General features: G+C 45.5%; 2 protein-coding genes across 2 annotated transcripts; both read right to left on the reverse strand.

The window, feature by feature from the left end:
- Positions 1-3,029: 3,029 nt before the first annotated feature.
- CCR75_005651 (uncharacterized protein) lies at positions 3,030-3,491 on the reverse strand (the record flags this gene model as incomplete). Its single annotated transcript, XM_067963729.1, is given in 4 exon segments — positions 3,030-3,143; positions 3,191-3,319; positions 3,352-3,444; positions 3,459-3,491. The coding sequence occupies 4 exon segments, from the start codon at positions 3,489-3,491 to the stop codon at positions 3,030-3,032; spliced, it is 369 nt and encodes a 122-aa protein (XP_067819420.1).
- Positions 3,492-5,735: 2,244 nt separating this feature from the next.
- CCR75_005650 (uncharacterized protein) lies at positions 5,736-5,957 on the reverse strand (the record flags this gene model as incomplete). The annotated part of the gene is made up of 1 exon (XM_067963728.1): positions 5,736-5,957. One exon carries the CDS (start codon positions 5,955-5,957, stop codon positions 5,736-5,738), a length of 222 nt encoding a protein of 73 aa, XP_067819421.1.
- Between the last annotated feature and the right edge of the window lie 8,589 nt (positions 5,958-14,546).

Here is a 14,546-nt window from a genome sequence, read left to right on the forward strand (position 1 = left end):
CAAGTTGCACGGAAAGCCCCTAGCAAAATGATAAATTTTTAACGACTTTTTGTATCGCTTACTGGCGCAGAGCAACGTCTGTCTAGCCGGCGTCTACGAAATCGAAAGTCCCTCGTGGGTCATCGTCTTTCTGACGGAAAGGCTTGCGCACTAATCTCAGATACAGAATTGGTATGTGTTATATTTTTTATATCTATCAAATTTTGATTTGTTGATCCAGAAACAAAAGATGAAAGCACAAAAGCTATTGATACATTTTATGGCGCCACTATCGTGCAACTTGAGCAAATTAATACGAACAGCGCGGCCTCTTTAGAAATAAATTCACTAATAGAAGCTTTCAGCGAGGTACGTTCCGCTATTATAACTTCAACAAATAATCACTAAAGACCACACAAGCAAACTAAAAATCTCTGAGCTGTACTAGAAGAAAAGGGCAGCTCAGCACCATTTTAGCCATTCAATTTAAATCGAGCTCTTTTAAGCGCAAAGATCTAAAGACATATAAACTAGGCGCTGCCAACAAAGGTAGAAAGAATGAGATTATGAGAGGTTTTTGAGCGAAAATAAGCTTATATTTTGCAGGAATAGTTTATCTATTTCAAAAAATATAAGATTGTTTGCAGCCAAAAAAAGTCCAAAAACTCAATTTTTATACCTTTGCCGGCAGTGCCTAATACTATTTTCCACTTATACTCAGAGATTTGTATTTCTAGGCTTTAACTTACGGAGTGTATAGTAAAAAACTACATCGAATTATTGGTGTTTTTTAATTCAATGTAATTTACTATATATGATAAATACGTGAGCATGGCCTGAATCATTGAAAAGAGCACTAGGCCTTTAATTTGGCCAAAGAAGCTTTATACGGAACAGTGCTTCGCTACTTTTATTTAGTGTGGACAATTCTAAGCTCCATCCACCCTCATTTAGTGCCTTAAAATTTCTATGCGAGAAATGGCAATTAATCAAATGAACACAAGCAACACAATGCAAATACTCATGTACTGCTTTTCTAGCAATCAGCCGATTTCGTGTCGTGCGGGGGAGAATGGCAATGTTGCTGGCTATACCCACACAAGTTGTTGTGATCTTTGTCCTGTTCATGTAATTCCAAAAGTAATGGCGCCCTCGACGACGCATCACTGTCATCACAGCTTCATTTGCATATTAGAAAGAACAAAACCTCATGCACCCCCAACTTTGTAAATTCGATGATGTTACTTCATGTTCCGACCTTCAATTAATTATTGAAAAAGAAAGTAAACTTTTCATAAAGATGATCGGAATATTTGCTTGAAATAGAACATAACTGTAACGGGGTGGGGTGTCTCGACTACTTCACGTACACGTGCAGAGGGAGGTTCTAAGTAGCTAAAAAGTCTTAGCTACTAAAAGTAAATCCTAAGGTTTTAGGATAGAGAAAAAGTAAAACTGTATTTATAATATTCAGTTTTCTCATAACGATCTTCTATCTACATGTCTCATATAAAATAATGTCCGCGTAACGGAACACCCGTAACAATAACTGCCGCACAGCAAATTCGACTGTATTTGTCTTGTTAATGTGAGGTACATTACAGTCACTTGGCTTATATTATAATTAACGCCGCAAATGTCCGTCCAGCTCCGGCCTACACATCCGTGCTGCTAATAAAGCTATTAAGCTATGTGCTTCCACGTGGACGCCCCCGCGGCGTGCTATAAGGAGTAACCTGTACTATCGTTCGCGAGATAGTATTTGTCACAGATCCTGGTCCTGCCAGCGCCCAAGGCCATTGGCGAGATGCCCGAAGACAGCCGTCCAGGCCAAAGGTAAGCAATGTAGAGTGTCCTAAATGACTAAGATGCGTGTGTGTCCGTCCAGGACCATAATAGTCAGATGGTCCGTCATGCTGTCCATTCGCGAGGATGATGCGTCTACGACCGCACTTGTAAACGGTCCGCAAGGTATCTACATTGTTGTTTAAAAGTCTGTCGGTGTGGGGTCTTGGGCTGCGCACGATCTCGCATTTGGCGTAATATTAGGTTGCTGTCTCCAACAACGTGCCGGTCTCTCACATCACACTTCAACGCCTTTCTGAGTCCAACGAATAGGCTTTTATGTTCAGCTACATTGTTTCTGGTCACCATGTTTGCTTAGGAAACACTCGCTAGCCAGCGGATATTTAAGCAACCACGTCCGTCTTCCCGTCTACCAGCACAGCACCAGTGCATTCCCCCCCGACTTCGGTTTGCCACGCGCGCGGCTGTCGAAGAGAAGCACGTGGTCGCGTATCTAGACATCGACCTCAGCCGTATCCGTCACGGCAACGAACACCAACTTCATCGCTGCACGCCTGACAACGTCACCATGCTCATCCTGCAAGCGGAGAGTTATTTAAACCATACCTTGTCTGACCCTCCCACGCAGCAACACTATAGCTCTGAATATCCCGTTACGCAGTGCGTAATTCCGACAACGGCATCTAAGGGTCCAGATAGCCTGGATGATATGAATAACTCAAAGTCTCCAGCATATTTGCAGAAAAGGGTGGACTTGACAGAAAACGGCCTCTTGAAAGTCCGCTGGTCGGTCTTCACGTAGTCGCTGCAAGACATATTATATCCCCGAAGGAACCAATGCCAGGCACAATGAGAAGATGGACTTCAGTGAGTGCCTTGTATCTGGTGCCCCTATGCTGAGCCACGATTCAACAAATGTATTCCACAGCCGTCAAACAGATAAGCAATACCATCAGACGTGCGAGATATCCACAGAGCCTTGTTGACAGGACAGCTCATAGGTTGTGTTTCTGTATTCCATGCCGAAATTGTTATTGGTGTTATAATTCTATAAAAAATCTGTGCTGCCCACGTTAATGATCCCGGTATTGTCCAGATATCTGTCCAACTAATAGCTTTCAGCGCCTCTCCAAAATTGATAGCGTCGTCTCACCATCTGGATTCCCTGGATGCCTTACCGTCCAGAGCACTTGACCCCTTCTAGTGGCGTCAACTGTGTGACCGCTCCATTCCGTGCTCAACAATCAGTGAGGCTCGATCCGTTTGATTTCCACCTCTGTTCCCGCCCAGACTTGCACTTTGCGCACTGCATCTGCGTGGTTCTCTACTTCCAATGAACCAAGCTCTCTGCTCGCTCCCTGGATCAATAAGGAACATGCACGACCCTATGCCACATCTTCTTTACCTCCGTCTCGAAAAGCATCCGACAGGCTCCGTTGTAAATTTCAACACAAAAAGAGTTGACCGGAGGAAGAGGATCACCGTAAAAGCCACTAGCAGCGCCATGAAAAATGCTATGCAGCCGGTCAGCGCCCTATCTCAAAAAGACAAGCCGGAAAAAATTACGTCGTGATGACTTAGGCCAGCGAATAAAATCACGTCAGTGTACACTAACTCGCGCCGGAACCAACTCATGCGCACCAGTGAAAGACCGACCTCCTGCCAAAATTAACCTGAAACACTTCATACCCACCAGTTTGGGTCATTCCAAATTCATATTTTCAAATTTATCGTACAGGAAGCGAGAGAAAGGCGCCAGTTTACCATCAAATAAAGACGATATATTCAATAAGCAGCTGCAATTATCCCAGACTAGCTCCGTAGGGAACGAATCGTACACAATAGCCCCCGCACGGCCTACCTGTGCAAGATGACCCTTAGGCGACGCACTGAGCTCCGAGGCCCCCAGTACCTATTTGCCATTCGACCATATGTCTGACTTCTACGAAAGGCAGCTATTACTCGTCCTAGATAATCTAACGTAACCCAGGACGACAGAACCACCGTAAACTAGTATATAGGCCCCCCAAAATCCTTGAAGACACGTTAAGGAGGTGACCCGCTTGGAGACTATTTCCGTAGCTAACGCGAGCAATTCCGCTTGTAACGAAGGGAGAGCCATGCCCTTCACGTTGTAAAAAAGCGATACTGGTTTTGCTGCAGCTTCCCTGCAGCACACTAAAAAACGATGCCAGATGTTTGCTGTAACGGGGCACTACGACTTGTACTGCTTCAGTACAAGCCCACTACGCACTGCTTCAGTTGCGAGTGGTGCCTTACGTCACTTCACGTACACTAGTACGTGCAGAGGAAGACTACTCTTTAAGCCAACTACCTTAAAGAGGTTAAATGGAAACTGTATTAATATAATTAAGTATCTCTTCTTTCTATCTGTTAATGCTAACTTAATTATAAACTAATACAAAACATGCAATTGAAATCTTATCTGTCTCTCTCTTTGTTTACTTTTACAGCTGAATAGTCTGCGGGATAAATAGATAAAATGGTATATACCTATTTATGGATAAGATTTCTGAATATTTTCTATTTAAAGTAATGTTCTCCAAATAATTTCTAACTTTTAGATAATATATTAATTAACAACCTTTAACAAGCGTATCCAGTTCCAAGCGGAACAGGTGGGTCTTTACGGGACCATCCGTAAGACCTTGCATGAACACCGTAACAAACGTGTGTTCATGGACTGGATTATTTGTAATACAACTCGCTAAGAGTCGTATATGCTGGGCATATGCGTGAACATCAAGCTTGCCTTGCTTGAGTTTCAGAAGCTCTGAACGAGCTCTGAACTCAGCCCTAGGCGGTTCAACCGTCTGTTTGAGCCGGGCTTTAAAAGCCTCTAGCGACCCAAAGACATGTGAGTCGCGCAACTTAAGGCCCAATGCCCAAGTTTTCGCACGACCTGCCAAATTTGATTGAGTGAATGCGACTTGCATTTGCTCGTCGACGATGTGACGTGCCCTTATGGCATCGTCCAGCTCGACAAACCATCTTAAGAGGGAGTCTTCTTCGACTCCCCTATACTTAGAAATGTCAAGCTTTATGGATTTGGGACGACACGTGTGCATCATCCCAGATACAGGGGTCTGTACCTGCTGTAACCTCAACAATTCTGCTTGTTGAGAGCCTTGCTAATCAAGCAAGACTACCTTCTCCTTCGCCTCGTCAAGTTCATGATATATGAACTTGGCGATGGCTGAATGGAGGGCATATCTGTCCAACCGGACAGCATGGCCACGATGGCATCGTTTCATACGGTCGAACTCATTAGTTCGACCGCACTCCTTTCTATGTCACTTAGAAAGGAGTAGCTTTCACGCGAAACGTGATGCGTATTCCCACTATCATCTAATATGTCCATGTTAGATGAAGGAAATGTGGTCCTTGGACGGACTACCAAGTGCTACCAGGTGTAACGGGGCACTACGACTTGTACTGCTTCAGTTACGAGCGGTGCCTTACGTTACTTCACGTGCACTAGTACGTGCAGAGGGAGACTACTCTTTAAGACAACTACCTTAAAGAGGGTTAAATGAAAACTGTATTGATATAATCAAGTATCTCTTCTTTCTATCTGTTAATGCTAACTTAATTATAAACTATTACAAAACATGCAATTGAAATCTTATCTGTCTCTCTTTTTGTTTACGTTTACAGCTGATTAGTCTGCGGGATATATATATATGATGGCCTATTCCTGTTTATGGATAAGATTTCTGAACATTACTATATAAAGTAATGTTCTCCAAATATTGTCTTCCTTTTAGTTAATACATTAATTAACAACCTTTAACTGTTAATTTCATGTAACGATACACCCCGTTACATATGCCTTGATGCGTTGCCTCCATTCCTCTGTCCTCGAGACCAGCCTCGTGTTATAGCTCACCCCTCCAGACAATTGCCCTCGTCGGCTCCTGTCATACAGCTTATATATAACCGCCTAAGTTTCTTTCGATATGAGTCGACCTTTTAACCGCCCTAGTTGCCAGAATCATTCCACGTGAAAACTTCACCTCAAGTGCATCCCACTCGGCCGCTGCCCGAGCGGCACCGACGCCTTCTTCGTCTGGGTATTCAAGAACCTGCACCGAGCCGGTTACGTGCGTATCGACCCGTGCCCCTGCGTAGGAGAGGACTGGGAAAACCATTGTGATTTCTGAACACGGCTAAGCGCAGCTAGTTTCTTACAGAACGGTGACTTTTACTACATGTGAGAAGTTCGACAGTCGGGTTCGTCAAACTTCTCACATGCAGTAAGAGGGAGCTCTATTCTGCGCTCCACGTAAGCATGCAATCCTCTAACGCCATCAGCAGTAACGATTCATCCCCGTGCAGCGGGTAATCCGTCGTTTCTAATGCATACCAGTGTGATATTTAAGCCTTACAGATTTCCCTTACCTCCTGCCTCTCATCGGGCTGCAGTCTGCGCTGAATGGCAGCGTCAGCCGGCCAAGGTCCGCTCGCACGACTTGTCTGCGATCTCTCGCCAGACAATCTCACGCGTTGTGATAAATAACTCCAGCGCTTGCGCTAGGAACTCCCTCTGTGTGCGTAAAGCAACAGGACGATGGCGGATAGTGCATGCATTCAATGAACTGAACCCTGCAGCAGTAATCTCAAACGCCGATACCACGAAAAGACGTAACCATTGATGGTATGTCGAAGGGTATATCTTTTCGTCAATGGATTTGATAGATGGCTTCTATCAGATCCTTATGCGTAAACATGATATCCCCTTCACAGCAGTACGCATCCCAATCGGTTTGCTATGGGAGTGGCTAAACATCTCACAGGGACTAAGTATTGCCCCTGCAACATTAAACAGATGTGTAACTAATCTGTTGAGATCGGTACGGGATTTGGTACCGAGCTATTTTGGTGACGTCTTCGTTCAAAGCAGAGCCATGAACGGAAAGTCGGGTGTTGAAGTACATCGTATCACGTCCAAAAGGTTCTTACACTTATGCGTGAGCATAATTCGTTTACAAATATCAAGAAGTGGATATTCGCTGCAAGCAATATATCACTTATTGGGTGCATCGTGGGTGAACACGGTGTACGCCCGGTTCCAGAAAAGATCAAGGCGATTACCGATTGGCCTGTGCCAGTCGATGTAAACGGGCTTAGAAGGTTCCTGGGCTTAGCGGCGTACCTGCACAAGTACTCACATAACTATGCCGAAAAAACGCTATATTTTTCTTCTTTGTTGAAGAAAATAGTTAAGTGGTCATGGAACGCTGATTGTCAGCGTTCCTTCGAGGGTATCAAGAAAAGCTTGTTGCAACTACTCAGTGCAGGACAAGGTGTTCCTTGCCATGAAATAAGCACTGGCTAAGTTTAGGGTGTATACCCTATGGTAGATTGACCGCTCATTGCATACACGGGCCATGCGTCTTTACGCAAGGCCGTAAAACTGCCCACACCTCCCGCAAAGAATGGCGAGATGGTTGAAAATCTTTGCGGGGTATATCTTCTCCGTGGAGTATAAGTCAGGACGACTTAATGTCGTCGCTGATGCGTTATCGCGCCGGACCGATTTTGAGCCGGCTGCGCAAATGAACAGTGAATATAAGGCCACTCTGGCAACAATTAGTGTTCCGTTGTCAATTAAAACAATATTACTCGACGACGTTAGATGAGGTTTTCAAGAAGATAGGCTCCTTAGGGGTTGATGGGTTACCTTAGAAATCCATCCCAACAATCCTTGAAAGGATTGTCGAAATTGTATAGATCCTCAACAGATCGATACACAACACGCAATGGGTAACTGTATTACACAGCCATTCCTACCCATATAGATTTGCGATTGCGCATCATGTATGAGTACCACGATGCACCAATAAGTGGTCATCGTGGACGTGAAAAGACTTATCTCACGATAAGTCGCGACTTCTATTGGCCACGCCAGTATGAGTTCGTCCGCAAGCACATACGTGCTTGCGAAGTTTATCAACGGGTAACGTCCAGCGCTTCATCACGTGCTCTATTACAAACCTCTGCCTGTTCCGGCAGAGTGTTGGCAGTCCGCATCTATGGACTTCGTCTTCGGATTTTCCGAGCACACCCACAAGAACATGGTATTCTTGTGTTTGGTGACGATTTTAGCAAGATAGTACATGTTGCTGACATCCCGGAGTCGATCACAGCCAAAGGCTCTGCTCGGTTCTTTATTGACACGATGTTTCGACTTCATGGGTTACCCCGCGAACTGGTATCAGATCGAGACCCTAGATATACGGCGGAACTCTGGCAAACAGTTTGATCATCCTGAAGCAGAATATCAGACGGAGCGTGCGAACCGTAGTTTTGAAGAGATACTTCGCGGATACGTCCACTCTCTTAAAAGTTAAAGCGAGTTCTTGCCACAGGTAGAATTTGCCATCAACAATTCAGTGCATGCTTCTACAAGCATACACCGTTTTTCGTGAATGGCTTACGCCACCCACATATACCTACCCAGGATGCGTATGCATACTACGAGGTAGATCGATCGTGTATGCATTGCCTTGGCGATGTATACACGAAACGAGCCGATATACCTGGGAAGTACTACCTACATTCGTCACTACGTGCTTTGGTAAATCTACCGTAGACAGTAGGACTAGGTCATTAATTAAAGTAAGTTTGCTCTTCCATCTTTATCACAATTCCGTTTCTCTCGATCCACCGCATCAGCGATGGAATCCTGTAAGAAACGGACCACTGCGTCTCTGGCCAGCAGGAAACCACCTGTTGACTCGGTATTATTTTTGCTTTCAGTGCGGCCGGCTCGCACTGCGGGGATAGTAATCTCATCATTATTAAGATTATTATCATTCTCATTAATAGTATTGTTTTCGATGCTGAGTCTTTCAGCATCGTTGTCTACTTCAATGTTAGTTAACTCAACATTGGTATCCTTCGCATTGACCTTAGCTCTAACGCGTAATGAGCAAGAGCCAAAAGTTCTTTGCTCGAGAGGGTCCCCCCCCTTCTAAATAAGAGTTACTATCAAACAACGTTCTATGTTGGGCGTCACCGCCAGTACCATCAGTACGAGGCTTCTTCCGATTCCAGATTACACCGGAACGGTCAAGGGCATCATCCAAAGCCTGATGGTTCCGAGCGTAAGACTTATTGTCTCGGAACAGGGTCTGCTTCTCTTGAACTAGACGATCCACACCAACCTCCAACGAAGAGATCTTCTGACGAGCTGTCAACTGCTCGTTTTCGATGGGCTTATGCGTCCTTTCGTTCGCCAGTTGATCAGCCGCAATCTGCACACAACTTTTCAACTGGTCACGAGAACATTATCGACCGTCACCGCGAACTCGCGGCGACGGGATCGCTCGTGATCAAGATTCTCCCTTAAAAATCAAGGGTGTGATCCAAATTTACGATGTTGGATCGAGCTTGTCAAACGAGCCAAATCCGATTTTTCCTCCCTCCACATCCATTGATGGATTCAGGTGGTGAGAAGCGCTTTCTTGTTGAAATAGTCTTGAACCACTGTGAGGAAAAAAGGTTTTATACGAGTTATCTCGTTCGTTGGCGAGGGCATCCACCCTTGGATGATATATGGGAACCTCGTTCCCAACTGATGTTGGACGTTCCGGGTCTTGTCTTGTAGTACGACGAGACCCATCTTCCTCGGCAGAAGGTCCATCGGAGAACGAGCGCTTCCCGCGCTCGTAAAACCATTAAAGATTCTATTTCCCTTGACGCATCTCGTAAGAGATGAGAGTCCTTCAGCGGGGATTTTTGAGAGAATATGCTTCCTTAGTGACATGGCCAGCATCCTTGAAATAGCATGGGCATGAGCCCCCCCCCGCTTGTCAAGCCAGCCCTTATGGCCTAGACTAGAAAATGAAGTTTCTTTTAGAGGATCACCAAGGCGAGCGAACCGCAACGTATTGCGGTCCCTCTCCCCTCTTGTTGGCTCATGTTAACATTAATGTTAAGTTGAAGCTGGAAGCGATGCCTTAGAGTCACTCCGTTTCTGGTGATACAAACAAGCACCACCAGCAGCACTCTTACCTTCGCAACCACGTAGTTCCTGGTGACGCATACTAACGTCACCAGAGTGGTCATCGCCCTCGGAGTCATCTGGTGATGACTCCCACGAAAGAGGTCCGACAAGTTATGCAGCCTCATCATCCCCTCTTCGGTTGTCACGTTAGAATTCAAATGTTTAACGGAATCGGCCCCGGATGATCCGGCGGCCTTTACAGAAGCCACTGAGTCGGGTGATGACTGCGACTTGGACCAGTCGCCTACAATTGGTGTAGCAAGTGACTTGCCACCGTCACCTGCAATGGCGTCAACAGATGACATATTACAGTCACCTCCAATGTAAGTAGGAGGTGACGCATTCCCCAAAGTAGACGCATTAGCGTCTACTGAAACGTTTACATTACCAGCAGCTGCATTGATTCGTGCATCTACCACCTAGCGGCCGACGCGAACAGACTTGTTTGTCGCCATCTTAATTCTGGTCAAAATTAAGAATGCAAATAATATCGGTATTTTAATGAGAATTATAATGCAATCAAATCGGTATTTTGACTAGAACCAATAATGCTTATTGCAGGAAAAGACTCAATAATCTTTCGTCGCCCTACATCAATCATTATGGTGACTGTTGGTGAAGAGGGGGATGTAACGGGGTGTCCCGTTACATACATTTTTATCCTATAAGAGGAATAAATAACTATTATTTCGTATAAGAATAACAATAACTATTATTTCGTATAAGAAGAATGTAAAATATGATTTCCTACGAGAGGAAAAAAATAAAGAAGTGCAAAATTATTATCCTTAATAATTTCGACTAAATAGTTCCAATAATGCCAAATTTGGTATTATTGATGCAATAAGACATCAGCTCTATTGAGTGGTCAATTTAAATCTAAATCAACCTCGCCAATCGTTGCAAGACACGATTGTGCGGTGCGCAAGGAGGCGCCATACTCAGTTAGATATTAATATAGTAAGATTAGTAGTAGATAAAAGATTGTTACGTTGGAAAACCTTTTATATAAATACAGTTTTATGTTTCCCTACTTATAAATCGATTGAATTACCTCTGGTTGCTTAAGCCCCTGAGCTACTTAAAAACCTTCCTCTGTACTCTTTTGTACGTGAAGTTTCGAGGCACCCTACATGTACTGTAATCAGTGTAAGGTTAACTAGAACTTACCAGTACTAGTAAAAGGTGCCCCGTTACGACTATATTGATAGAGCCTTTTAGGACTGCTTGAAAACCTACAGGAAGCAAAATGTGGTCAGATCATATTTTTTGATTATGCTGTACGAAACGGAATGCCAAAGGTAGACATGCTGCTTCGTTCAACGCATGATGCGAAATCTTTCTGTTCACATTTGTATGGAAACTCCCACCGAGGCGCATGACAATGTGGGAACGATCGTATGCAACTTTTTGACTGATTCGTTGACGCTGCTGTTGAGCTGCTATGTAGGCGGGCACGTCGTAATGCGGCCACGCTCTACTTAGACACACAACCTACCACAGCGAGGAAGCGGTTAAACCAGCGTCTCTTGCGTGTAGTGAGGTAGTTGTGGTGGGCGCCTTGGCGACCTCACCCAACGCACTAAGTACTCTAGTAAAGTGTCGTCACGGGATCGGTAATCTGGCTTCTCGTGCGCACTTACTAAGTAGAAAGTAGTTTTCAGACTGATTTATATTTAATCGCATTAAATATAAATACTTATTTTTACCAATCGAAAATGTCATCTCTATAGATGACACTTATATGTATTGCGAGCATTTCTTTTTAAATATCTTGCGTAAGGGATGACGCTTACCGTCATCCCTCCTAATGAGAATGCACCTATGTGCATCACATACACAAGGGTTGGTCACAAATGTAAACCACACCAGAGTGCTGGGTCTCTCCCAACTGAGCTACCGAGGCGTAAGCCGGAAGACACCGCTCGTGCATCAAGGATTCGCCACGCTTTTGCAGATTTCCCTGACGCAATCACATGCGAGACCGTTGTGCTCATTCGATCGAGACCTTCCTGGCAACGAATGACACTTTCGTTCATCGATGAGCTACCGAGAATCTATTCGTTCTCAGGAACTACTATTGCCGATCAGATTTCGGCCTCGTAGTTGTTATCTGTGACAAGTACGCGAATCTGCTTGACATTTCCACTACGCAGATCACGCAAGAACCGTTTCAGTTCTGACAAAAATGAAATAGCAAACATACTTTCATTTAACGTGAATGACCTAGTCCTACTGTCTACAGTAAATTAACCAAGGGAGTATGCTTCCTTAGGGACACGACCTGCACCCTTGTATAGCATGGGCATGATTCCCCAAGAGAGGCAAGGAAATCCTGCTTCTCGAGACAAAGGTGCAGCTTGTAGCGTGCATCCACTACGGCCCGTTTTCGAAGTGCTCACAAAATAAATCCAGTTTGTCAAGCCAGGCATCGCTTGCACATTTTGTACAAATGGTTTCCAAGCTTGGAACAAAGGAGTGACATTCTTTGCCCGGTTACATGTGCAACAACGATGCTGGAATATGGCATCGATAAATAATTCCGTTTCGACCTCACCAGGCTTGAGGGGCCTGGATGAGTTGAATAACGGAGCACGGTACCGATCGCTGGTCATACCAGACCAACGAGTTAAGTTGCCCTTAGAGGGCTTCCAGGCTTCTTATCGGGAGCAAACCGTAAAACATTGCGGTCCATATCCCGTTGGCTCATGTTAACATTAACGCCAACATTACTCTCGGAGTGATCCTAAAATCACTTCACCTAATCTGCCATCGCCAAGATCCTACTACCTCATCGCGGTGGACAACTGCCGTATGAGAGTCTAATTATTTTTTTGAAGTAATTGAACATCCTCTTAAGTACACCAAGTGTACTTAACGGGGACTGTGTAACATTAGGGCAACTTTAGCCCGTTACACCATCCCGCCCTTAAAGAACGAATTTACATTTTAAATTCGTCAAAGAGGAACGAGGAACTGCGAGCAGCTTTACACGCCGCTAGTTCACTCAATCGCTCTAGCGACCTGTGTTCACATATACGGCGCCAAAGATGCCATCTAAAAGGGCCATGTTGGTGGGTCGTCTGCGAAGACGCCCTCTCTACCTCGCACTAAGCGCAGCGTCTAATGCCTTAGTCGAAACGCCGACTGCTACTGCTGCTGTCGCGTTAACGGGGCTTAAGGTTCCATCCCACTTTAACAGGGAGGATGTTGATCCGTCACCTCATAGTAGTGATACGAACAATGAGCTCATGAGGAAGGATGATGGCGCATTATTGCCCATCCAAACTTCTCTCATGGCTCACAATATGGAGACAGCAACATTTACGAATGCTGTCTCGTCATCTGCGTTGGCTAGCGCAGCGACCATTAATGAGAGCGCTGCCCATAAAGGCGCAGCTGCTTCTTTCTTTGAGTAAAAACACAACGCCTCATGCGCAGACCATTATCCATAATGGCTCTGACATGAGGATTCTGAGCCTAAAGCTCCGCCGACGACACGTGAAAGTGCTCAGTCGGTGTCACAAGCCAGTCGTTTTGATCGTGGCTACGTGACGGGTAGCATATCGCCGATGCCCTCTCCATCTCAATGGCCTTCTTTAAACGGACCAAGAGCGTCGCTCCAAGAGCGCGCTCTTCTAGACGTACTTAATTATTATAGCGTCTTTAAGTCATAGAAGGCTCAGGGAAAATCGCTTGGGCGTGTTTTCCCGATCCGGTCGTGTTGCGGTCAAACGAAACACCCGACCAATACGAGGCGGAATTTTTGCGCCGCATTTATCCGCATTCCGAATGCGATGAAACAGCGGTAGCAACGAATTAATTTTGCCCGCTTGCGTGTGAAAGAAATCATGGGCGGTACTGTACCCCCTGCTTCTTCTCACAACAATGCTTCTGCTAGTCCATTTGAGACTTGCGAAGAGGCCTTAGCTGGTGTTCCTTTTCATAGGCAGCCACCAAGCCGGGCATATCAATACGTAGGGTATCGATCGGTTCTAAAGTGTCGAAGCTCTATGCGTAATCTTTCCATTGGACAGGAATCTGATACCTTTGCCCCACGGAGCGGTGGGCAAGAACCTTCCAAACAAGAAGCGTTGATTCCCACCCGCATCCATCAGTGCAGGCGGCGCCCGATAGGAGTGGCGATCTTGCCCACCGACTCGAGGCTGCCTTACCTTCGTCCGTTCAGCAACAGGCGCTTAGCGCTGCTGAACGACGTATTGCGGATCTCGAAGGTCAAGTTTCGCGACTGACCTCGGATCTTTATGATGTCCGAGCGAAGGCTCGTCAGGGTTATGAGCGCCTGAAGACTCGCTTGGACCGATAATGCTGAGGGATCCGCGTTACTCACGTGATGTCCCTCGCTCTCCGAGTTCTTTTCGTGGTGGGAGGAGTCGATCGGCTCATAGTTTAGACGGATGGACGTGACCTCAGTTGGGCCTACATAACGATTCAGACGACCCACGTAAATACGGGGTGCGTCTTCATATACGGGGACGGGTGAGCATAATTTAGGTCTCCAATCTCTTCTACAACCATAAAGGGCCTCCAGGTAGCTCAAATATTGCATCCTTAGGTAGGGTAGCAGAACCTAATAGTACTTTTTCCCCACTCTAAAGCCTTCACAATCTGCAACCATTTCGGTCCGCATATTCTTTTTGCTTGTTTTGTGCGCTTGCCATCCGTCACGGACTTTTCGTGTGAATGTTAGTCGCTCATCCACGAAGGG

Source organism: Bremia lactucae, linkage group LG16 (genome assembly GCF_004359215.1).
Source record: "Bremia lactucae strain SF5 linkage group LG16, whole genome shotgun sequence".
In the NCBI taxonomy this organism is placed as follows: Eukaryota; Oomycota; class Peronosporomycetes; order Peronosporales; family Peronosporaceae; genus Bremia; species Bremia lactucae.